The sequence below is a fragment of the Pteronotus mesoamericanus genome, unplaced genomic scaffold (assembly GCF_021234165.1).
Source record: "Pteronotus mesoamericanus isolate MK-2021 breed Mesoamerican mustached bat unplaced genomic scaffold, CSHL_Meso_final contig_164, whole genome shotgun sequence".
NCBI lineage: Eukaryota > Metazoa > Chordata > Mammalia > Chiroptera > Mormoopidae > Pteronotus > Pteronotus mesoamericanus.
This window is the reverse complement of record NW_026555065.1, coordinates 14,786,163-14,812,282: the sequence shown is the minus strand read 5'-3', so window position 1 is coordinate 14,812,282 and position 26,120 is coordinate 14,786,163. Positions and strand designations below refer to the sequence as shown.

The 26,120-nt window shown below is 40.1% G+C and overlaps 1 protein-coding gene across 2 annotated transcripts; it reads right to left on the bottom strand.

Moving 5' to 3' along the window:
• Positions 1 to 159: 159 nt before the first annotated feature.
• LEO1 (LEO1 homolog, Paf1/RNA polymerase II complex component) lies at positions 160 to 26,120 on the bottom strand. 2 transcript variants are annotated; one of them, XM_054565420.1, is made up of 12 exons: positions 26,004 to 26,120; positions 21,276 to 22,034; positions 19,277 to 19,381; positions 16,579 to 16,673; positions 15,415 to 15,560; positions 14,591 to 14,675; positions 10,816 to 10,910; positions 10,164 to 10,298; positions 8,920 to 9,055; positions 6,780 to 6,966; positions 5,255 to 5,352; positions 160 to 329 (listed from the first exon to the last, which is right to left on the bottom strand). In XM_054565420.1, exons 1-12 carry the CDS (start codon positions 26,059 to 26,061, stop codon positions 225 to 227), a joined length of 2,004 nt encoding a protein of 667 aa, XP_054421395.1. In that variant the 5' UTR covers positions 26,062 to 26,120; the 3' UTR covers positions 160 to 224. The 2 variants fall into 2 exon arrangements, with proteins under 2 accessions (XP_054421395.1, XP_054421396.1); XM_054565421.1 differs by having other exon boundaries at positions 257 to 325; positions 26,004 to 26,101.

The window sequence follows — 26,120 nt, the reverse complement described above, 5'->3', positions numbered from 1 at the left end:
CAGCAGGAATTCACTAAAACCTAACACTCGTCATTAACAAAACCAACTTGTCTTGGGAAAAACTGATTCCTCGAACAGACTTGTTTAAAAAAAACTTTTTTTATTACAATTAAAATTACAGAGAAGCAAATCAATTCATTTCAATCAAAATAACTCATGTTTACATCATATTTATAAAACAAACTGTACAATAAAATATATAAAATGTTTTCACATTTTGTACTTCAATCATCATCTTCTTCCTCTTCATCACTGATCACATACTTCTTATGCTTTTTATTTGCTTTATCATCATCTTCTGCTTTTCTCTTTCCAGAAGGTTCACCTTCCTAAACAGATAAAAAATTTTAAAATCTAAGCTTCAACAGAATATTTCTAGAGAGGTTTATCAAAAGTAGCTCTGAGATGAATGACTCTAATAAAAACTCAAAATAAAATAACTATTTTAAAAAGAACATTTCACCAGATGAATATAAACGGTGGTCAAGGTCATGGCCAGTTTCCAAATCTACAAGTACTAGGAGACGTTCAAAAATGACAATTATACAGAGTAACTACTAACTATAAAGACAGAAAGAGCTGAGGACTGGCCATGATACCTTTCCTTCCCACTGTTTCCATGTTTTCTCATGCACTTTTCCCTTTCCCCTAGTTTCTCCTTCTATCCTTTTTACTCCATTTGAAGTAATTTTGGTTTTCTAAAGTTTTCACTGCTTTCGAAAATAAGGGAAAATAAGAAGCCCTATTTTTCTCTTTTATAACTTAGATCCTTTTGGGGAAGGGAAACTGTTCAGCTACTGCATGTCACTATGCTACCCCACTTTCCTATCCGATATTTACTATCATACAGCAGCTTTACAAGGCAGCGAGCACAAATCCCACTGAACAGATGAGGAAACAGACTTGGAGTGAGATGGCTCCAAGCAATGTGAGAGGCAAAGGGTAGCCCCAAGATTCAATAATCCAGTCCATTTTAATCTAGACTCATGCCCTTTCCCCCATCTATCCAGACAGGCTCTGATAGGTAATGACAGCGGTTACCTGCTACGGGAAATTAGGGTCTGAAAACTCCCCTGTATCTCCGAGGCACACCCAGGCTCATGGCGCTTAGGCAGGGCTTTCATGTGCAAGTATTGGAGAGGGACCTAGAGCAGGTATGACCCTTTCCTACTCTCTCCCACTGTAACCCACGGCCAGGACTTGCCTGGAGTAATATGAGGAGACAGTGCCAGGAGCTGAGAGGGCCAGGAAGAAGTAAAACCTTTGCTGTCAGGAAAGAAGGGAAGGGTACTGGAAGACCTAACAGAAAGTATTTGGGTGAGGAAGCTTGAGGGTGGTTCCTAAAACAGACAGCTTGGAGGCATTTACAGGGGCATTTGTATGTCGGGCAGTTTATACATTTGGAACTGCTCAGCCTCAAAGAAGGCTGTTTAATGGATCACATTTTAAAATCTCCTTTTTGAGAATACTAGGAATAAAGAGAAATCCCATGGCACTTCTCAATTTTCATTCAGTCTCCACTGGCCAAGAAATAAAACAGCATCTGTTCAGATGAGGATTCCCATTTGCCAACAGTTCAACACATTGTAAATGCATCATTGAGATGTTTCTTACATAAGTTAAAACAAATATGCTGCAGAAAAGTTTAACAATTTCTGTCTAGTTATCTTCTTAATTTGGAAGCCACTTCCAAGAATGACTGAGAAATATTAAATGCTGTGATTAGCAAACAATAATGCAAGAATGAAATTCTGCTTCACAGGAGAAAAGAGCTTACAGTAAGAAGCACAGGTCACAGAAGGCCAAAATGATCAAAAGACACCGAAAGCATGGATAACAAGAACATACATCTGTTTCCTGGAGGACAGAACAATGTTTTGAATAACCTCCCACTGAGAATAACTAACAATGATGGGAACATATAAACAAATCAATGTGATGGCAAGAAAACAAAGTATGATCAGAGGCAAAAAATGAAGTGAAACCAGGAACCCACAGAGATAAGCAGCAGTGAGGCAGGCTCTCTCCGCGAAGACATTCACCTAACTGTAGGGACCTGAGCTGCGGTGTTTATGTCTTTGGGTGACTGAGGACAGGAGACAAAAGCCAAATGAGCAGATTAATAGATGACCCCAAAGTACTACATCTTTAGTGCAGTGATGACCCAGAAAAAAGCCCAGGCCCATTTCTCTGAGGCCAGGGCCAGCAAACTTTTTTGGTAAGGGGCCAAATAATAAATGTCAGCCTTTTCAACGACTCAGCTCTGCCACTGTAGCAGGAAAACACCGACAGACAGCACATAAATGAGCAGGGGTGGGTTCTAATCCAACAAGCCAGATTAGGAAGTGCGATGTAATCTGCCAGCCCCTGTTCTAAATCACTGAAAGAATAATTTCTAATCTCAAACATCAGAACTAATTAGCAGGGAATTAAAAAAATTCTAGGAAAATCATAACTGTTAAGTCAGAAATCATACTTGCAGATAATCTTAAAAGAACCTTATTCCCAGGATATAAATTAGAGTGGGCCCAGGCAGCTGCTATCCAATGCATTTGGCAGAGGGAAATATAAATCAGTTTAGAGAAATCAATCAATCTGGGCCTCAAAAATTCCCACTGATCTGAACTAAGAAATCATTTAATTAAAGAACACAGAGAGAAATAAATCATCATGAAATAGAGCCAGCAGAAGTACAGTCAGTCCTCTATGTCAACAGGTTCTGCAACTCTTAAGAGAAAGGACATACGATGAAACCAATTTTACCACAGGCTAACTGATAAACAGAATTAAGTTCCTGTGGCAGCGCATCAATGTTATAACCAAATGACGCTAGACGAAGCGTTATTTGAGGACCTATGTAACAGGCACTAAAATCACACATGTAAAGATTTTAGTCATTGGGAATAGCAGACATAAAAGATTGTGTGTGTGTGTGTGTGTGTGTGTGTGTGTGTGTACACATACATATATATATAAATTTTTTTTAAAAAGAACTATTTAAAGACATAAAAAGGAGAAACTGAAAATATGAGTTAGGGGTCACAGTTTTAAAATTGACAAATTTGGCTGTGGCTGGTGTGGCTCAGCGGATTGGACACCAGCCTGAAAACTGAAGGTTGCCAGTTTGATTCCTGGTCAGGGCACAGGCCTGGTTTTCAGAGCAAGCTCCTGGTTGGGGGCATGTGCGGGGCAACAGTTCGCTATATCTCTCATACATCAATGTTTCTCTCCCTCTCTCCCTTCTCTCTAAAAAATAATAAAAATTTAGAAGATTTTAAAAATTGAGAAATTTGGAAAAAAAAAAACCCTAAATGTCTAGCAATGAAAATGAAAACAACTCAATGAAAGGCATCAACAACATATAAGACACAGCTAAAGAAAGAAGTAGTGAACTGGAATCAGGATTTGAATAACTATCCCAGAATTGCAGGCAGGCAAACACATGAAAAATATGAAAGACAGTTTGAGAGATACAGAGGGTAGAGAAGGAGTAACATGATCTAATCAGAGTTTCATAAAAGAGACCAAAAAATGGTACAGAAGTAGTATCTGAAGAATTAATGGCTAAGGAATTTTCAGAACTAATAAAAAGATATCAATCTATAGATTCGGAAGTCTAACAAATTCCAATCACAAAATAGATATCACAGTATAATTCAAGGACATCAGATTTTTAAAAAAACTTTAAAAAGGCTTAAATAATGTAAGTAAGTCCTGGGGATGTAATGTACAGCATGGAGTCTAGCATTAATAATGCTACATTGTATGTTTGAGAGTTGCTAAGAGAGATCTTTAAAATTCTCATTAAAAGAAAAAAAAATTTACAACTGTGTATGGTGATGAATATTAACTAGATTGTAGTGATCATTTCACAATACACATGCTGTCTGTCCAGAAAAAATCCAGCCATTGTTGCTATAATGAGAACATTTTGCGCAGCATCAATGTAACCTGGCAGCCAAGGAGAGTGGACTGGAATGCACATGCACGAACAATGACGACTTCCCTGTGCTGGTCTGCGGGGGTGGTAGATGCCATTGAGTGAGCATGTGTACTGTGTGGCCGTCACATTCAAAATGAGTGAGCAGAGCCACAAATCTGCATCAAATTTTATGTTAAGCTTGAACATTCCTCTGCAGAGCCTATTCAGATGATTCAGAAGGCCGCAGCTATGGCCAACTGGTGATTGGCAGCTTCATCATGACAACGTGACTGCTCACAGATCACGTCTTGTACAGAGTTTTTTGTCAAAACATCAAACCACCCAGGTGACTCAGCCCCGCTCTAAAACCTAGATTTGGCACCCTGCAACTTCTGGCTTTTCCCAAAACTAAAAATACCTTTGAAAGGGAAGAAATTTCAGACCGTCAATGAGATTAAGGAAAACATAACAGGGTAGCTGATGGTGACTGGGAAAACTGTGTGAGGTCCGAAGGTGCCTACTTTCAAGGGGACTGAGGCATCATTGTCCCATACGCAATGTTCCTTATATCTTGTATCTTCCTCAATAAATGGTTCTTTTCCATAGTACATGGCTGGACACTTTCTGGACAGACTGCATACACATATCAATTGAATCATCATATTGTTCATCTGAAACTGATGTTTGTCAATTATATTTCAAAAAATATTTAAACGTTAGTGCCTTTACTCTCATAATTGGAAGAGGATACTATTAAGAATGAGTTAAAAATTCCTTTTAAATAATGTTTCAGTAACAAATTGTAAATTCATGTTAATTAGTTGAATTACTCAGTGTAATCTCAAATACTATTTCATCTAAATAAAAAGAAATCAGTTTTTCCTACCATCAGAATTATTCCCACCATCAGAATTATTCCCATAACTTTAAAAAATATATTGAAAATAAAAATTAAAAAAAAAAAGATACACCCTCTGCTCTACCCACACTGAATGATTTCTAGTCCCCTAGGCCGGCCTTGGTATCTCCGGATGACATGTTTTTCTCACAAGCCTTTCCATCTACCTGGCAGGCCCACCCTGACCGGTATGCCCTACAAGCTAACACTCTTTCCTCAACAGCCAGGGAAAGGTCTCCTGCCTTCCAACACCTTTCAAACACGCAGCAGGCCCTCTTCCGGGCCACTCCTACTCTTGCCACTACAGTAACCTCACTCAGCGATGTGTGTAGACAGCTGTTGTGCTCCTGGGTTGTCTGGTAGCGCCTCTCCATTCCCCGAGCTGACTTGTGGGTAGAGAGTAAAGCCCTGGAACTGAATAAATTCGGTTTTACCTCATCACTGGTGAGTTTCTTTGCCTTGAGTAATCTTTGAGCCTTATCCTCTTCTGATCCCTCATCGCTGTCTGAAGAATAGATTCTGGCTCGTTCCTCTGAAAGCAAAGGAATAAGCTCTGTGAGTGACTTTCAAAGAGCCATTCATTTCTGGATTTTTCTTCTGACGACTATCTTTACTTCCTTCATTTTCCCAGAGGAAGCAAATAATTTAGTGTTTTGATTCAAAGATAAATGTAAGTTTAAAAATGTTGCAATAAAGCACTTATGCTCTCAAAATACAAGAATGACTCATGACCACTTTAAATATGAAAAAGGCTGTGTGCAAGGAGACTAAAGAAACAGACACCACTTCTCTTCCAGAATAAGCTATTAAAGCCCGTCATCCTTTCATGTTAATTCCAAAATAAGCTTAAGATATAAGCGAGAGAGAAGGTTTCCTGGTCCTATGAAGAGCCTTTGTTGCCACGTAGGCATTTCAAAAGGAGTTTAGATGAGCAGTAATCTTCTCTGAAGCCCCAGCCCAGGCGAGCCTTGGGGCGGGGCGGAGTAGCAGCAGCCTGCTTCAGGCCAGGCCTCCGGCCTCCGAACCCTCGGCCTCCCATACACCCGCTCCCTGCCCTTCTGACTACTGGATTAAATGAAATGTTAATGAGTTTGTCTGTTAGATTTTAAATCTCCGATAAATTGAACATTATAGAACTCTCACCCTAAAAGCATTCTCAATTTTTTGTTTTTATTTTATTTTTTTTGTGATTATTTCCGCAATTAATGTTTTCTGTGGGAATCTAGCACTAGTAAAAAAATAAAATAAAAAAAAAAAAACATAAAAGGCCTCTGAACGGTAGCTCAGAGCTAAATAACTAGTAGGAAGGAAACACCAGGACAAATGCAATCCTGTAAGAAAAAGAGAAAAGAGTTTTATAGCAGTCACAGAAGGGGAAATTTAAGTGTGCTTAAAATTTATCACTCAACAGGGTCAAAACTAGAATGCAAGATCATGCATGGCAATACCTTACATTATACAGTATTCCCAAGGCTCAAACAAAGTTAATTTGGGGAGGATTAAAGCCTCATTTTACAGACATATAACACAACATTCAAGTCACTTGCCCAAAGCCAAGGTGTGGTAAGAACAGTAACAACAGTTTTAGATAAACATTTATTTAGCACTTGTTATACATCAGGTACTGGGTGAAGTACTTTCTTTATATGTACTATATCCTTAAATTTTCAAAACAACCTCATGGTGTTTTGTACCAATTAGTAATTTTTAAAAAGTTACAAATATAATTGGCAAACTTTCAAACCAGAAAAGCAGAAGCTTAGCGACAGCCTGAAAGTGGGAGTAAGAGTAGTTCCTACTCTTTCAGGCTCACCTGGAAGAATTCTGCAAAGATTAGTCATTAGACCTTGAAATATACCACCCCTTAAAAATAAAATGTCCAGTGAGTGGGCATTCAGAGCAAGCCCAATGCAAAGATAAAGTCTTGAACCCTGAAGTGAAATTTCTGCACAAACTCACCTCGAATGCCTCCTTTGTATCGGTTTTTAATGGCAGCCAAGCTGATGGACTCCTCGCCTTCCTCTTCCTCATCGTATCGGTCAGGTTCTAGGTAACTAGCACTCAGTCCCCGCTGGTGCTGTTTCTCTCTCATTCGGCGCTGCTGAGATTCCCTACGAATAGAAGCCCTCAAACGTTCTTCTTCTTTCTGTAAAGCAGCAAATAAACCACCGAACTTAAAAAAATGAACTAGTTTAGTGCCCACTTGACACTTCTTTCACTAAAAACAACATGTAAATGCTGAGCCCACAAGACCACTTATTTCCTATGTCTTCAGAGGACAGATCTCTCCACGCCACACCTGTTACCACGCAGTGACCGCCGTGTTTCATCCTAGGGCGTGAAGGCCACACGCGCGTGAAGAGGCAGAGGCCTCCCTCACGCCCACCGTCTCCTCAGGACCGGCACAGGCACAGCCTTGGGAGCTGCGGCGTCCCCTGTGCTGCCAGGCAGCGCCCAGCGAGCAGCGCCCGGCCTGAGCAATGTCACCCGAGCCCAGAGGGCGCCTGAGGGAGGCTCTTTCCGTTCGCCCCGACACAGACACCCGGCTTGTCCAGGCTCCGCCAAACCACCACAGCGCCCTGACATTCCTGGCGGGGACCCTCCACCCGGAGAGCTCCCCACAGCCCCTGAGTCGGGAGGTGTAGGAGGGGAGGGTCCCTGGGCCCCAAAGTACAGCCTTCACCCCTTCTGTCTGCCTGGCATTCCATGTGCTGGGGCGCACAAAGCAGAGGCAGAATAAGAGAGGTCAGGGATATCCTGGCATTTCTCTGAATTCTTCATTTAATTGCTCTGTATAACTGCATACGACTATAATTCTGTTGCTAGACATTCTATGTAGCAAATTGTTTCATTAAGTAGAATGTGGTTGTGCTGAAAATACAGGGTCTGGCAGAAGTAATGCCTGCTTGAGTGTGGTTAGTAGGATAATAATATGGGTGTAATAATTTATAGTTTTAATTTGAACATTTCACCTAAAATGTCATATGGTGAGCTTGAGTATGACTTGTTATATTACAGAATTACATGTTTATGATTTTGTAATAAACAAGGGGCGTTATTTGTGCCAGACCCTGTACAGTAAAAACCACTGTCAGCAGGACAGGGTTCCAGAACAAGCTGGCTGATCCCTTGTGCGCTTCCGTGGAGGCTGCGGGAAGTGGGAAAGAGCTTGGGGGATTTCTCAAGGTGGTCCAGAACGGTCTTCCAATAATGCTAAGACTGGAGTCTGCAGTTCCCTCCAGCTCCCTTGAAGAAAAAGAGGCGGGGAAATGGAGCAAGAAGTCATACTTCAAAGCCAGGGTCCCCTCACACCACTGAGTTAGGCACTGCTACTGAATCTGGTTTTATTAACCTGCCTCCATGAACAAAACACAAGGAGTAAAAAGGGCCAAATCTTCCACAGAGCCAACAATGAGGTAACTAAGAAAGGCCCTGAGGCAACCAGAGCATCTTAGCCTCCATGTGCCCTGCTGCACTACGGAATGAACCCTCCCAGTGCTGTGGCTGAGATCTAGCAGGGGTCACAGACAGAGGACAGCAAGTGAGGCTGTACCACTGCCTTCAGCTGCTCCAAGCCAGTGCTGCACAGGAGGCCAGTGGTGCCATCTCTCTCTCTCTCCCTCTCTCTCTCTCCCTCTCTCTCATTCAGGGGCAGCGCCCTGCAGCTCCTTTTGTGCCCGACAGTTGTGTCAGGTCTGAAAGCCTACCAGGCAGAATGTGATAAACCGCCCTTACAAACCACATCTCCTCCTCGCCTGGTTCTCCTTTAGGCACTCTCCCACCAACCTTCTGTCCTATTTTTATTCTATTTTAGACTCAATCTCTAGCATTTCCATTGGTTTTTGACACGGGTTCTAAATCAGACAGATGATTTAATCGTATTTGAAAGTATCTGCAGAGGTCTTTTGGTCACCAGCTCTGATTTATGACCAGCAGCGTTCACCCACCGTGAGGCAAATGTACAGGACATGAATCCGGTTCCCTGCTCGTGCCAGCTGGCAGGAACAAAGGGCGGGTCAATGACAGACGACTGACAAACGTTCTGGGACATGCTATTCTTAATATACCAAAACTGCCTGAATAACCTCAGCAAACGTACCTTAATCATTTCTGTGCGCTGGCATTCAGGATCACGACCAGCCATTGGTAAGATTCTAATCTTCTGTGTCTTTGAACATCTATCTGCGAGTGACAGGGTCATCTTTCTATGTGTGGCACTGTCTGTAGAGTGAGGTCTGCAGGAAATGAACAAAATGTCTCACTATTTACCATACAAATTTGTGAGCCAGTCACATCAACATCACAAAAACAAAAGGCGAGGGACCATTTCTTATGTCTCTAGAAAAAAATAGGTGGGGACACTAAAGTGAACATAGGAAGTGGGAGATTTTGAACTTTCTTCATTCTACGGCTCACTGAAACATTATCTCATGAGTAAAGTGGAAACGGAAAGCTGGAATAAAAAAGGCTTTACAAAGAACAACCACCCTCTAAAAACAGTATATGGGTGGGCTCGAGCAGCACTTACTGAACACTAAGTGCCAGGCACTGGGCTTTGTTTTAGATGTTATATGAATTCACGCCATAGCTACTCTATGAGATAATTATTACATTTTATATATTAGAAAACTGAGGCACAGAGAGGTTGAGAAAGTTGTGCAAGGTCACACAACTAGAAACAGGACTAGATACAGGCTTATTTGATTCCAAAGCGTATACTTTTGACTAAAAAGCTGGGTCGCGACCAAGATTATTGTGTCCTTTTAAACATAAGCATTACCCAAAGAGGGTGGTCTCCTCAGCATGAAGGAAAGAAAAAGGCGAACATTTCAGTGTAGTGTCTACACAGCCTGGAGAAGGGGAAGGCTCTCACCAGCTGACCCGAGGGTCCGGGGCTGCTCAGGGAGACACCCCCAGAGTGGCACTGGATGCAGCAGCCTAAGGAACGGGACGACCCCAGCCCTCACACCCCTCATGCCTTCCCTTCAAGGGCACGCACACTAACAACCTCTAGTTACCAGTCTCCCAGATCCATTTTACTCAAAAGACAAGACGCACTGACTAGCAAGTATTCTAGGCCTCTTGGCAGTTACAGTAACGGCTTGAAATTAGTAAGCTGCCATTCTGGTTTGCGTGACGATCTTCTGTGAGTCTGGTCAGCATGACCTGGCTCCCTGTGAAACAGCAACCAGACAAAATAGCCTTTGAACCTAGAGAGCTGAGAACCAGATCTTGGTCTTTGGCAAAATATACTGTGAGATTATTTAAGTCAGAAGTCAGGCATTTTGGACATCTGTATTTTGCTGCTTTACTGTAACAAAGAGTACATTAATGAGTAGTTACCTGAATGTGAGTTTGGTTTTAAAGACAGCTTGTCCCTGCAGACCAGTACCTTGTCTTATAAAAAGGTGGTTGTGATCGCCCTGCAGTGGAGCTTTGTAAACATCAAACACTTCATTGCCCAGATGCAGAGACATGCTGAAAAGAAGGAACACTTCACATATTAAAGTCATAAAGCTTTCCTCCTACCATTTTACTTCACTGAAAACGTGATTCAACTGCGGCTTTCTCTCCTTATGTGGAACACAGAGAAGAATAAAGAAGGCACAGTGTAAAAAACAACTGCTACCTGGAAGTAAAACATACTGTGACATTTACTCAGCCTCTCCTACCTTCCCTGTGAAAGGCAGTTTTTCTAAAACGTCAGCTCACAGTGAGCAGGGCACAAGGAGGAGGGAGCCGGTGTAACTTTTCCAAATCACTATGCCGTAGCCAAACAGGAGGATCACATTTTCAGCCCACTTTAACCCTTCGCCAGATTAAATGACCCTCAACCACCTACTTATTTCCCTCAGGTTTTCTATTCAATGCGAGGGACTAAGCACTGGAAATTCTCTAATAAGAGGTGGCCCACCAATAAAGTCTTATTCCAAAGCTTGATCCCTCCTAGCCACATTCTGGGTATTTCAAAACTCTTCAGGCATTTGGTGCTCACCTCCCATCTGACCATTTCACTATCCGAGCATTGCTTTCTTTAATTTCATTTCCTTCTTCATCCCGTCGTATCCTCCATCGTATAGTATTTTCTACCTGTTTTAAAACATAAGTGCCTTAAAACACTAAAGTTCATGCTTCCTCTTTTCTCAAGAAACACATCATCATAAAATAAGCATGCACAGGTAGTGACAGAAAAACATAAAACATTGAAGCTCTCTTATTTGAGTCACTGAGAGACGTTGAACAATTTAACAACAAAAATATGCCTGAGTAGATTCTGAGGTCCTAGGGCTGGGCTCATAGAAGGAACTGAGTGCCAGAGCATCCGAGCAGACACTAAACCTGCAGTAGCCCTGGGATGTTTTAAGGCATAGCAAGAGCTACCAGGACAGAAGGTAAGGCCTGAAGCCATGTGAGGTAGCAATTTAGAATTGCAACTCCCACCCTGGCCGGCCTGTGAACCAAAGGGTCGCCAGTTCAATTCCCAGTCAAGACACAAGCCTGGGTTGCAGGCCAGGTCCCCAGTAGGGGGCACATGAGAGGCAACCACACACTGATGTTTCTCTCACTCTCTTTCTCTCTCCCTTCCCCTCTAAAAGTAAAATAAAATCTTAAAAAAAAAAAAAAAAAAAAGAATTGCACCTCCCTACATAAAGCAGGTTCTCTTACAAGACTAAAAACCCTATAAATGTGGGCCCAAAACACTGTGCCTACTGGCTAGGGATCTAAGGAGGCTTTCCGCATATGGGTAGTGAAAAAGGAACATCCTATGAAAATTAAAACTCCAAGTTTGAACAGATTTAGAGTCCAACCTGATCTTATTACATGGAGGGGAAATACTAGGCAGATCTGAAAAACATTCCAAGACCTTCAGAAGGTAAAAACCACTGTACTTCAATTAAAAACACAATGGGACTTCTGGGAAAATGTAGTACACTAAATATGCATAGTTTATCACTGCTGCATCCTCAAAACTCACTAATGTGATAGTAAAGAATTTAAGAAGTATACACTCACAAGGATAAAGAGAATGTGAATTAAGATGGCAGCAAAGAGAAGCCAGCATTTTGAAAACTGACAGATCTAAGGCCATGCTTCCCTATGCCTGGTCCCCCGCCATCAACCCTAAAAGCAGCTGCTCCCATTTCCACTAGAATTTCTGGATTTTCATTCTGTTAGATACAACTGGCTTTGCAACTGGCTTCTAATGGCTCCCTTCCAGTTTTCCCCCTTTCCTTCTATATTTCTCACTAAATAAACAAACAACTATGAGGCCAGCTGATTAAACAACTCAATACTCTGCATGAATTAAATATGTCTCTCTGAAATGTTTCAAAATAGTGAGGGGTATGGTGGGGTGGGGAATGTAATGTGGTCCAACTTGACAAACATTTAAGTGAATGAAGGGTACATGAGAGTTTCTTATACTCGTCTCATTAGATTTGTATATTTTTAAATTTTTCTTAATAAAGTGAACAAAACAAAATAATATGTCACGCCCTGACTGGTGTGGCTCAGTGGGTTAATCATCGACTCGCAAACCAAAAGGTTGCTGGTTCGATTCCCGGTGAGGACATGTGCCTGGGTAGTGGGCCTGTCCCCTGTTGGGAGCGCGTGAGAGACAACGGATTGATGTTTCTTCTCACACACTGACGTTTCTCTCCCTCTCCTTTTCCTTTCCCTTCTCTCTAAAAATAAATAAAAAAATAAAATCTTTAAAAAAGAAATACCTGTCACTATTCCTTCCTTCCCTCTCATACAAAATCGGTTAGCCACACATAAATATGGAAGCATATATGGACCATTATTAACTGAGAAGTCATTTTTGAAAAATGCTTTCTATTATATAAGGTGATTCAAATAATAATAATAATGGTGATGGTGATAATGATACTAGGTCTTTCATCGTTGGAGTGAAAGACACATCAAGGTATTTATAAAGATAGAGGACTTCACAGAGGAATGTACATAAACTATCCAATTCCTTGTGCATTAAAGAATTAATTAACCCACCAACTCACTCTAAGAATGGTCAGCCTAGTCTCAAGAATATCACTCAAGAGACAAAGGGTCCAGTGTTATTTTCCATCACGTACCAAGTTTTAAGACAGGAGTCCGTTAAATGTCAACATTTTGTGCTCTAAGCACCAAAGTTTTAGAGAAAATATTTATTTCTAAACTTGGTCACTTATACTAGGGTCTGATGTTACATGATCTGAAAATATAATAGATATAATGATGCAGTCACTGAAGCATTATGATAGAATGTAATGGAAAATGCAAAAATAAAAAGTAAACAAATAAGGAACTACTACATTAATTTATATAAATGGAAAATAATGAAAAGCAGTAGAATAATGCCAGAGGCACTAAAACAGGTATGAAAAATAGATACACATGTTCCAAGGAAAAATATTAACAGATGGGTGAATGGGAGCTGGAGAGAAGCAAGATTAAGGGACAGCAAAGGCCGAAAAGCACTTTAAGCATTAAACCCATTAATTCTGTGACCTAGAGCAAGTTATTGGTACCTTTTTATCTCCATTTTCTCATTTGATCTGCATTTCCATTAAGAGGGAGGGGTGGTGAAATTTTGCTGAAAAGCTTTGGAAACCCATGCACTTTGGAGAGAAACTATCTTATATCAAGGTTCTTTAGGTACTTGTGGATCTGTTACACTTGAAGGGATGAAATTATTCTAAAAATTCAGCCCCTGAATTCTAAGAATGCCAGACTGACTTCTTAACATTCTAATACCATGTACAGTATTCACTGAAAAGTATTTACAGGAAATCCTTCAGATTTAAGAATTTAAAATGCACAGCTCCAGTTCTAGTAATAATGAGTGAAACCGTTTCTTGTTCTTTGTTACAGCTCAGCTAAAGCATCTGCTTAATCTACATCCACCTTCATTAAAGGAGATTAGAGACCCTCCTTGGAGAGCTGTAACAAGACTGTACACGATATCAAAGAGAAGCAATAATAGGAATTTAGTACAATAAATAGTCAATAGGAGCAACAAAAAGAATACAAAGAGAGCCATAAGGGGAAGTGCTAGGTATGAGTAACAAATTCTCCGTTTGTATGTGATTTGTTTATCCAAAGACAAAAGAGCCTGAAGAACTTACTCCTACAGGAAGTTGTACAACTTAACCCACAGTACATATGGAGATAGTTGTTCAAAACACCAAACCACAGTACTATTTATTCTGAAGGAAGTAGGTAATAATATAAGGGCAAAAGCTATATATTTTCTTCCTAAAAAATATAACTTGTTAATAAAACAGATTTTCTTTTTTTCTTTTCATTTTTGTTGATGGTTTCCTTTCCTGTGCAAAACCTATTTATTTATTTGTTTAATCATTCATTTATCTATTTATTTATAGGCGGAGAGGAAGGGAAGGAGAAAGAGGGAGAGAAACATCAATATGTGGCTGCCTCTCCTGTGCCCCCTACCGGGAACCTGGCCCACAGCCCAGGCATGTGCCCTGACTGGAAATCGAACCAATGACAGTTTGATTCACAGGCCGGCGCTCAATCCACTGAGCCACACCAGTCAGGGCTCTTTTTCCTTTTTTTATTGAATTTACTGGGGTGACATTGGTTAATAAAATTATATAGGTTTCAGGTATACAATTCTACAATACAAAACAATATATTGTATTGTTTATTGCCCCCAAAAAATCATGTTCAAAGGCTCAAGTCTCAAGGTAGGGTCTCCATGTTTTACTTTATTAAAGAAAAAAAGAAAGGAGTAAAACATGGAATGCTACCTTTAATTTTAACCTGGTTCGACCTTCTTCATCCAGCATTTCCTCATCTTCAAATTCATCTTCATAATATTGAGGATCAAAAGGTCTACAAATTTTTAAAAATAAACAATTGATCATATTTTGTAAAGAATATTATCAACTGCTATATAACATATCTATTAATACACACTACTATACTAAGAAATCATAATATAATTAAAATTCATAATGGTCAAATTTCATGTCCAACTACAAGGAAATACTCAAATTATCGCACGTACTTAAAATTTGGTATTAATACATGTTGCCTGAAACAGAGTGCAAGCAAGGCTTACTATTAAAAATATTCTTTATTTTTCTATAAGTCTTCAAGGAATAGGCCACACATGCCCTTGCTTTCCATATCATTTTGCTTGGGAAAAAAGTTTAAATCACACAATAACTTGCATGAGTGCATAATACCCACAAACACTATTTAATTGTCCAAAACAATTAGCTTTTCTAGATACTCAATGGCTGGTAGAGTGGACATTTGCTGTTTCTCTAGCAAATTTCATACTCTCGATTTCAGCATTTTCAGGGCTGCACTAGTCAAAAACATCCAAAGGTTTATGTCTGTTAATTACTACGTACCAAACTGCTAAAAACAATTACAAGCATTAAAAATCTTTATCAATATATTAGGCTCTACTTTTCTAACACAGACTATGCTTGATATATTTCTTTAGAGATACAAGACCAGTTTACCATTTTGTGATTAGCCAACTCATGTAAAATAAGAAAAATATCAACATTCCACATATTTCTATCCAACATTTAAAAACACTTTTAACTGACCCACTTACCTGGGCTCTACGCTGAGAAAGTTGGGCAGTTTAACAAAATACAAGTCATTTCCTAAATCAGTGTTTACTTTGGGTATTTCTACTTCTATTCTGGTCTCAGGAATTGGCTCCTCCTCCTGTTGATCCTGAGGCAATCCATTTTCATCCTAGTTTAAAAAAAAAAAATCATAGAATTTCTGAGCCTCATGGGGATCTTAGAAATGGTCTAGCTCAACTTCCACACTTTAATTACTTAGGTAGGCAAGAGTACACTGAGGCATCACTCACTACATGGCTAAAGCGGCCCTCAATCCCCATTCCTACCCACCCAGCCCCCAAAAAACCTCATGGGAAACAAGATCAGATTAGAAGCCTCAATATAAGAAAGTCTCTTGTGATAAGTCTATCCTCCACATACTCAACAAGTGAGAAAATCAACACTTCAATATGAAGTTATGAAGTCACTCTATCAATTAAGATCAAAGATTATCAACAGCACACAACAAACTTCTTGGCACGAACAAGAAAAACATTTAAATCCATGGTTTTCAAAGCATAGGTTCTTGCAGTCTAGTCTCTTAAAACATTGCACCAACCTCATGCTGGGCAGTTTTTTCTCTTCTCTTCTCTTGTCTTCTCCTTTTTCTTTTCTCTCTCTTTATTTCTTAACCCAGTTTCCCCTAATGGTAACATCTTGCAAAACTATAGTACAGTATCACAACAGGAAGCTAACCCTAATGGAGCCAGATGCAGAATGCTTCCATACCACAAAGACTCACGATGCCCTTTTATAGCCACATCCACTAGGTTCTTGCCCTCACTCCTCCTTAATCTCAAACAACCTTTCATTTCTTCTTCATTTCTGTAAGTTTTGTCAAGAATGTCACATAAATGGAATCATGTAGTATGTAACCTTTTGGGATTGGCTTTTTTTACTCAGTGTATTTCCCTGGAACTTCATGTTTCAATAGTTCAATCCCTTTTATTGCCTCAGTATAGATGTGCCAGGTCAATTATTTCTACTCCCCCTTAAAACCAACAGTTCCCTACATAACTAAGAAAGTCATCTGTTCATTGCATTTTCATACTGTAATTCAGTTTTCAACTTTTTCTTCTTGGTGTAAGAGAGACCCTTAGCCTTAGACACTTTTTAATCAACCTTGAACAAGGGCCCAATTCACTTACAACAGGCTGTCCCGGAGTAGGTGGTTTATCTTCTCCATCACTACCTGAAGATATATCATCTGCACCTCCGAAGAGATCCATGGTTCCACTATTATCTTCAATACAGGAGAAAAAAGTACAGTATTATCATCTATAACAAAGATTCTTCAAAGTTATCACTTCAACGTATTTCCAAGGTTTCTGGACCACACCAGGAAACCACCCAAACACAACTCCGAGCCTGGCTCTCAAAGATCTGACTAGAGTCTGTGGAGAGGGAATGGAGCAAATCCAGTGAAAGGCCAAACTGCAGAGGACCTACTTCTTTCTTCATACACTACATCCTTGTTCTTCTACTTCTCTTTACCCTGGGAGCCCAAATGTGCTCCTATAGCCCATATACTCAAATTTGGGGCTTAAACAGTCCAAACCAGCCTATTCTCTACACAGGCCCTCAAGTTTTAAAATTACAAGTCCATTTCTACCCAGGCCCCTCTCCTCACAAGCAGAACTTCACCTAGGTATGGGCAAAACAACAACAATAATCTGTATTAAACCAAGAAACCAAGTCGGGCAGTATAAGGGGTGAAGGGAATGACAGGGTTGTCAGAAAGTGGACCGCTTGAAACTGAGATCATAGAAGTGTTACAATTATTGATGACATAATCTAGCATAAAAATGCTCTCAGTAACTCACTGAGACAAGGTGGAGAACAGATCACTGAAGAAGGGGAGGCAACCTATTAGAATGGCCAAAATCTACCACAGTGACAACAACTGCTGACAAAAATGTGAAACAACAGGAACTCTCATTCTTTACAGGTGGGAATGCAAAATGGTGCAGCCACTTTGAAAGAGTATAGTGGGTTCTCACAGAACTAAACATTCTCTTACCAAATGCTCCAGCAATCCTGCTCCTTGGTATTTTTACCCAAAGAAGCTACAAACTTATGTCCACACAAAAACCTGCACACACATATTTATAGCAGCTTTATTCACAATTGCCAGAACTTGAAAGCAACCAAGATGTCCTTCAGTAGGTGAACGGATAAACTGTTACTCCCAGACAATGAAATATTATTCAGTGCTAAAAAGAAATAAGCTGTCAAGACATAAAAAGGTGTGGGGGAAACTTAAATGCATGTTACTAAGTAAAAGAAATCAATCTGAAAATGCTACATATTCTGGAAAAGGCAAAACTATGGAGACAATAAAAGATCAGTGATTGCCAGAGGTTAGCAGGGAGGATAGATGACTATGCAGAGCAAGAAGGATTTGTAGAGCAGTGAAATTACTCTATATGATACTCTAATGGTGGATGCATGTTGTTATACATTTGTCTAAACCCATAACATATACAATACCATGAGTGAGCTCTAATGTAAACTGTTAACTTTGGGTGATTATAATGTATTAATGTAGATTCATCAATTGTAACAAATGTACACTCTGGTGAGGACCGTTGATAATGGGGAAGGCTATGTGTATATGGGTATATGAACAATTTCTATACATTCCCCTCCGTTTTAATATGAAACTTAAACTGGTCTAAAAATTAAGCCTTAATAATAATAAAGAGGAGCCCAGGAAGGTCAGGGTAATACACAGTTCATCTACATGATAACAAAAAAAAAAAATCACAAAATCTACAACCCACCTACCAACACTCTCATGTCTCTTCTTGATTCATTTTGTTCTTAGTTCTTACCACCATCAAACATGCTATATGTTTTAATTAACGTACTGTGCCATTATCAGTCTCCCTGCCCTACCCTGACCCCACCAGACTGTGAGTTCTCCAAGACAGAGGTCTTTATCTGTTTTGATCATTATTATATTCCCAGTGCCCAGCACAGAACCAATACACAGGAGAGTCTCAAGAAGTAACTGTGAACAAAATGAAAGAATGAACATATCTAATTCTCTCAACAACCCTGTAAGATGGTTAGTATCATCTCTCTTTTACAAATCAGAAAATTGAAGTGTAGTAATTAATCTGACCAAAATCATATGGTTGGAAAGTGGAGCTACAAAGATTCTAACCTGGATCATTTAATTTCAAAGTCTGTGCACATAACTACTAGTTACAGATCCAAAGAGCATGCTGTTCTATCCAGCTCTCCTTTTCTTTCTAGTTTCCTGTATAAATATTTGCTTTAGTTACATTACTTATGATAATTTATATAACCAGTTTAATGTTAATGCTTACTTACCATTCAGCAGAATAATCATTCTGCATAATCAAACTATCAAAACTGTTTGCTGTAATTTTATACTAACATCTCTATTGCATAGTAATTTGTCTTTTGAAACAGTCATCCATAGAGATAAAGAAGTAGATCTTTTATCCTTATAACAAACCTACCTTATCTAACACTGGTTTTTATGAACTCTTCATCTAACCCACAGCTCAAAGAACCAGGTACTTCATCTGATATTAACCTGTTAAGAACTTAGCGACAGGCTGTTCTGGACCTGTCATTCAAACTGAAGCATGAACACTGCCGCCTCCACTTGAACCAGAGCCTCAGCCCCTAATGACAGGTTCATTCTAACTACAAATGCAAAAACAAGTTACTCAAGTGAAAAGGCATAAGCAGTTTCTCGTATTTGTACGACTTCCCTATATACACTAAGTAAATCCATACTGGGCATGTCCTATAGTTAAATGCAGAAAGAGGAATAGAAATAAATGTATAGGAAAGAAGTAACTGAAGTACCTTTTGGTACCTCAGTGTCACTGTCCGCTTCTGAATCAGATGCAATTGCATTCTTGCGTTTCATTCGCAAAACTTCATCTTCACTATCACTGCCTCTTGCAGATTCTGTAAGGGTACAGTTAGAGGTTCTGCATAATCACAGTCATATAACTTTGCATTTTGCATTTTAAAAGCAACATTGGGGATAAACAAATTGTGGTGCACCCATACAATGGAAAACTCAGTAATGACTAAGAAGGAACTATTGATACATGAAACAATTTTGATGCATCTCAAATGCACTGTGCTAACTGAAAGAAACCCAACTGAAAGAAAAAAGGCTACATACCATATGGTTCCATTTATATGAGGACATTCTCAAAAAGACCAAAACTTTAGTGACAGAACAGATCAGAAGCTGTCAGGGGTCAGAGGTGGGGAATAGATGTGACTACAAAAGAGATACTCTGAGGGAGTTTTTTAAGGTGACAAAAGAACTGTATGTACATACATAAAAATCAACAATTTAAAAAAAATTAATAAAAAGAACATTAGTTTCTGTAAGCAGAAAAACATGATAGAATGAGAAAAGCAGTATTGAAACTTATGATTAAATTTATCTATAACTCTCACAGGAAAAAAAGGTAAAAATATTGCAATGGAAGAGACAAAACACATGTTTTGCATGGTACAGCTGTTTACCTAATTGTAAACTTTAAGAAAATCAACTGAACCACTGTAGAGCTAGCTAAGAATTAAGCAGAATGACCAGCTAGCTACAAGATTCCCTATTTTAACCCCAGTCTTAGGTTACTCTGCTAGTATTTCAGAAGTAGTACATGAGCCTTTACAATTCTGATAATAGTATTAATAACTCTACCCAGAACTAGTTACTGAATACTTATTGCATTTCCATAGTCCACATAGACCTATATACATTTCTGGAAATTTTCTGACCTCCTCTCCCAAATACTGACAAAATGTGGTCGTTAATACAACCCTATGACCTATGTGTTACAGGAGAAAAAACCCTTCCCCTGATATTTAGGCTAAGAAAATAGAATTACTGTATAATTATAATCAATCATCCACAGAAAGGAAGCAGTGCAGAAATTACTTCTGAAGACTGTTATATAATAAAAAGAAAAGATCTCTACATTTGAAAAAAATATTCTACATGAAGAATGTGTTAACTTGAGCAGAATAGTGTAAACAACTATTATAAAAGGGGGTCCAGAGCCAAAGGTCACCTGTTCATTTCCAGGATGCTTTAGTGCATGAGTATTCTGACCCAAGCACATCTCCCTCGGGTAAAAATGCAGGCTTCAAGCTATCATAGCTCCTTGAGATCATTCAGCTCTTTTTCATTTTCTGGATGTTATGTTCCACAGGCAACCTTCTGATTATTATAAATTGGCACCCAATGTAGATTATCCCCAAGGAAAGAATCCAATGAGAAGAGAAATAACTGCTTCTCTTGAAACAATTTTGCAATTCAATTTTTATAAATTAGTTTCTTATGAATTTAATAATTTTGAGTCTACTAGGAGCCCAATTATCTCTGGATAATTAACTTTTGTATCTCAAAAACCTGAGCTGAAACATGTTGTTCATACCTCAGTACAGCTACCCTATGGGGGCATTTCAATGGTACTTCTTTTTTTTTCCACCAAGCAAATCTAGTCTCCTCTGAGGCATGTTCTTTAGTTACTCACAGAAATGGAACCACCTCTATTCATTATATAACTACTCTCACACCATACATCCTTCTCTAAGACTGTCGTCTTTAAATTATTTCCTTCCTGATCTATCATCAATTAACAAATGGAAGGGAATAGATGTAATACGCAGATGAGGAAAATTTTTCAAAAGCTCAATGTATAGAGCTAGAAAAGGCTGAAAGGCAGGGACAGGAGACATAAAATAGGGTACTAAAGATGAGACCGCAAAAAGAATCAATGGGACATATCTGTATCTAGATGCTTCTGCTAACCCATTTTGATTCTCAGAAATAAATTACCTGATTTATGGTCCTGTTCTTCCTCATCATCTGAATGCCTGCGTTCTTCATCCGAGGCCTGTGGCCTTTCGTCATCAGAATTTTGCATTTTCTCCTCATCAGACACCTGTGGCCGTTCATCATCATCAGAATTCTGTTTCTCATCATCATTATCAGAAGCTGCTGGCCGTTCATCATCAGAATTCACCTTCTCCTCCTCGGACAGTTGGTGCCTCTCGTCGTCTGAAAGCTGAGGCCTGTCCTCGTCATCTGTGTTCTGCATTTTCTCATCATCGTCAGAGTTCTGCAACTTATCTTCTTCATCAGATCCTTGTGCCCTCTCTTCATCATCAGAGTTTTGTACCTTTTCATCATCTGACTGGTCACTTTTATCTTCTCTGCCCCATTTTTCATCATCTGAGTGCCCTTTTTCAGACCCTTCCGCTTCTGAGTGATGGCTCCCTCCATCTGACCCGTGACCTTCATCTTCGTCATCATTATGGCCTTCTGATCCACTATGCTGCTCTATGTCTGAAGGGTCATTGTCTTCATGGTCAGAATGCTCAGAAGGTTCCGATCTATTGTCTGATCTCTCAGAGCGATTATCACTTCCACTCTGATGAGAGGCTCCCTCATCCTCACTGTCATCTCCAAACAGTTCCTTATTACTTGGCTTTCCTGAATCACCTCTGTCATCCTGATCGCTTTCACTTCCAGAGGCATTACTGCCAGAAGCCGCATTCTCTTGATCAGATTCCGAGTCCGATCCAGAATCAGAATCTATGGAATCAAATAAACGTTGGGTGATGTCAGCAAAAAGGCAGACTAAGGAACACCAAATGCCCATCCCAACATAAAAGCAATGAAAACATTTGTCAAAAACTGTTAGTATGAATTTTCTTGGAACTCTGGAAACTAATCAAAAGTTTCAGCAACAAGGAGAATGCTTAACGGGAAAAACCAGCTAGATTTTTAGCAAGAAAACAGAACTCTGTGGTGTTTCACAGTACCCTAGTCACACTTGTTACCCACCACACCCTGCCACCCACTCCCCAGCTTAATGGTGCCTTGAAGATAAGAGCCTGGATTTCTGTTACACACACCACTACTGAGGGAGCAGAAAAGACCTCATTCAAAAAGAATCATAGGCCCTGACTGGGCAGCTCAGTTGGTTAGAACACTGTCCAGATATGCCAAGGTTGCTGTGTTGTTTTTTTTAATGTTTACTTTTTTTAATTGTATTTTTTCCATTACCATTCATCTCCCTTACACCTTCTTCCACTTCTACCCACCCCCTCTCCCTAAGTTGCTGGTGTGATCCCCGGTCAGGGCACATATAAGCAGCAACCAATGAATGCATCAGTAAGTGGAAAAACAAATCGATGGTTTTCTTTCTCTTTCACTCTCTCTAAAATCAATCAATCAATAGTGCCCATCAGGAAATGAGTGGATAAAAAAGGCTGTTGTACAGCCCTACCTGGTATGGCTCAGCGGACTGAGCGCTGGCCTGTGAACCAAAAGGTTGCCTGTTCGATTCCCAGTGAGAGCACATGCCTGGGTTGCAGGCCAGGTCCCCAGTTGGGGGTATGCGGGATGCAACCAATCGATGTATCTCCTGTATATTGAAGTTTCTCTCCCTCTCTTTCTCCCTCCCTTCCCCTCTTTCTAAAAGTAAATAAATAAAATCTTTAAAAAACACACACACACACAAAAAGCTGTGGTACACTAACACAATGGAACACTACTCAGCTGTTTAAAAAAAAGGAAATCTTACCTTTTGTGACAGCATGGATGGACCTGGAGAGTATTATGCTAAGTGAAATAAGTCAGGCAGAGAAACACAAGTACAACATGATTTCACTTATGTGTGGAATCTAATGAACAAAATAAACTAACAAACAAAATAGACACAGACTCATAGATAGAGAGAACAGACTGACAGCTCTTGATGGGCTGGGTGAAAAAGTTGAAGGGAGTAAAAAAAAAAAAACCCAAGAAGGGGTTTGGGGGAAGTAGAAGGTAAAGTAGAGATAAATGGTGATGGAAAGAGACTTGACTTGGGGTGGTAAACACAATACAATACACAGATGATGGATTATAGACTTGTGCACCTGAAACCTTTATAATTTTATGAACCAATGTCACCCCAAGAAATTTGATAAAAATAAGAAAACAAGTAGCAAAATGGTAGAAGTCCTCCCTTATCAGTAATTACTTAAAATAGAAATGGATTAACTTCTCCAATGAAAAGGCAGATATTTGCAGAATAGATTTTAAAAAATGATCCATCTACATGCTGTCTAAAAAAGATTCACGTTACGTCCTGGTTGATGTGGCTCAGTGGACTGAAGACCAGCCAGTGAACCAAAAGCACACAGTTCGATTCCCAATCAGGGCACACACCTGGGTTGCAGGCCAGGTCCCCAGTTGGGGGCGTGTGAGAGGCAACTGATCAATGTGCTCACATTGATGTTTCCCTCTCTTTCTCCATCCCTTCCCCTCTCTCTCTCCCTCCCTTCCCCTCTCTCTAAAAGTAAATAAATACAATCTTTAAAAAAAAAAAGATTTAGTTTACAACAAAAAAAGACATTCCATGCAAACCACTCACCAATCTAGGAATAGAAGGAACTTCCTCAACCTGATAAAGGGCATCTGTGTAATAACCACAGGTAACATTATATGAAAGCATAATGCTTTCTTCCTAATGTCAGGAAGAAGGCAAGGACATCCACTCATCACTTCTATTCAACACTGTACAGAAAGTTCTAACCAGGGCAAATAGGCAAGAAAGAAAGACATTCAAATTCAAAGGGAAGAGTAAAACTATCTCTATCCACAGATGACACGATCATATATCTTGAAAACCCTAAAGAACTCACACTTACACACACTATTAGAGCTAACACATTCAACAAGGTTACAAGATACAAGAGTAACATATGAAAATCAGTTGTCTACACTAGCAATGAATGACCCAAAAAAGAAATTAAGAAAACAATTCCATTTCCAATACTATCCAAAAGAACAAAATACTTAGGAATAAATTTAACCTAGGAGGTACAGGATTTATACAAGACATTTGTTCATGAAAGAAACACTCTGGGCCTAAGGAGGGATTCTACCCATTGTTATGCCAACACATTTGTCAGGCATAGTTATTTTTCACAATTCTTTTAGTACAGGAAGATAATAAAATATGGTAGGCATAACAGCAATTACACTGTCACATCCACGCTGCCTTAAGGACCAACAGCAACCTTCTAAGGGCAGATTTGGAAGTAAATCCTACAGAGTCCTATTATCTGATGGTAAGATGAAGGACTCAAAATAAGGTAAAACATAGAGCTCAGAGAAGCAGCTACCTCCATACATCACTTCCCCACACACTGAGTGTGCAATGGGAAAGCACTGCTAGATACGTGTTACTAAACTATTGTTTCTACCTACCCAATTATTTACCAAATATGCATTAAGCAGCAGTGTAAGCTGGCGAAGAAGGGGGGATGCAGAGACAATCTTTTCATCATTATATCCTCAATACCTAGCAAAGTAGCTGGAACATGATAGGGGGTCAATAAAAACTAACTTAATTGAATTAACAACTTCATGGAAGTCAGTCATGGCAGGGTTCACATAGAAGAGTGACTTGAAGGACAAATGGGATATGATCAAGCAAAAATGAGGGGAAAATGAAAACATTAGCAAAGGTACTGGAACAAGAGGTAGTATATATAGGATTCTGTATTTCCGGACTCATCCTGACCAGAATCCTGGATAGAGTCCTCAGATTAGATTTCCATCTGGTGCTCCCCTTACTACACTCTAATATATATATTTCTATTATATATAAGAATAAATAAATTGGAGTTGGAGGGAACAAAAGCAACCACAATAATGCACTTTGCTTAGGGAAAATGTAGATAAGGTTACTTAGAGCCTTGGGGGTTGCAAGAATTCTGAACTTGGTCTTGGGCCCCTTCTCACTTCAAATAACTCCTATTCATATTTCAAACTCAAATATCCAGTCCTTGTGCCAGAACTACTTCCATGCACCATAAACATTCATTCATTTCATCAACAAATCATTCATCTCTCCTCTCCAAACACAGACCCCCATATGCTTCTCAATCTAATACGACTGACTCAAGAAATTCTCGACTTCTGCACAGGTTTTCAGAAGACACATCTCTCGGGTGTGCAACTCCCAAGCATAGCCCTACGCCGGTATCTCTCCCAATCACCCCACCCAGACATCTCAAACTCCCCATCTCCCCACGATCTGTCTAGTTTCATTCAAGAGGGCATTCCCAGTCCCTCTGTAAACGTGTCCCCTCTCCATTCCTCATATTCCTGAACACCTAATTCCCATTCACTCACAAACAGCCCTTACTCTGCGCCAGCCTATGCAAGACAAGTCAAAGCTGGACCCCCAAGGTTCCGCGGCTGCACCCCTGCGCCGTTCCCCCTTCGCTCCACACTGCCAAGGCACCGCATGCCCCAGGAACACCAAGAATCTCGAGGCGCACACTCGACGTTTATCCCTCCATTCCCTGCCGCTGGGGAAGGTTGGCATCGCCTGGAGAAGCTGGCACCGCCTGGATTGCAGGGGGCGCTGAGGCAGGAGTGGAAGAAGCGCGACCACTCGCACGTAGCGTCGTAGCGTCCGCACACCCGGAACAGGACCGCTGTCGGGCTCTGGTCGCAGAAGTCTCGCCACGCGCCCCTCCCGCAAAGCCCAGTCGACCCCACCTTTATGCTCAGCATCGCTATCGGCGTCGCTCCCGAAGAGGTCCTCCATATCCGCCATTACCGCGCACGTCCACCGTTGCCTGGGTGGGGGCTGCTCCGCGACTGTCTTTACGGCAC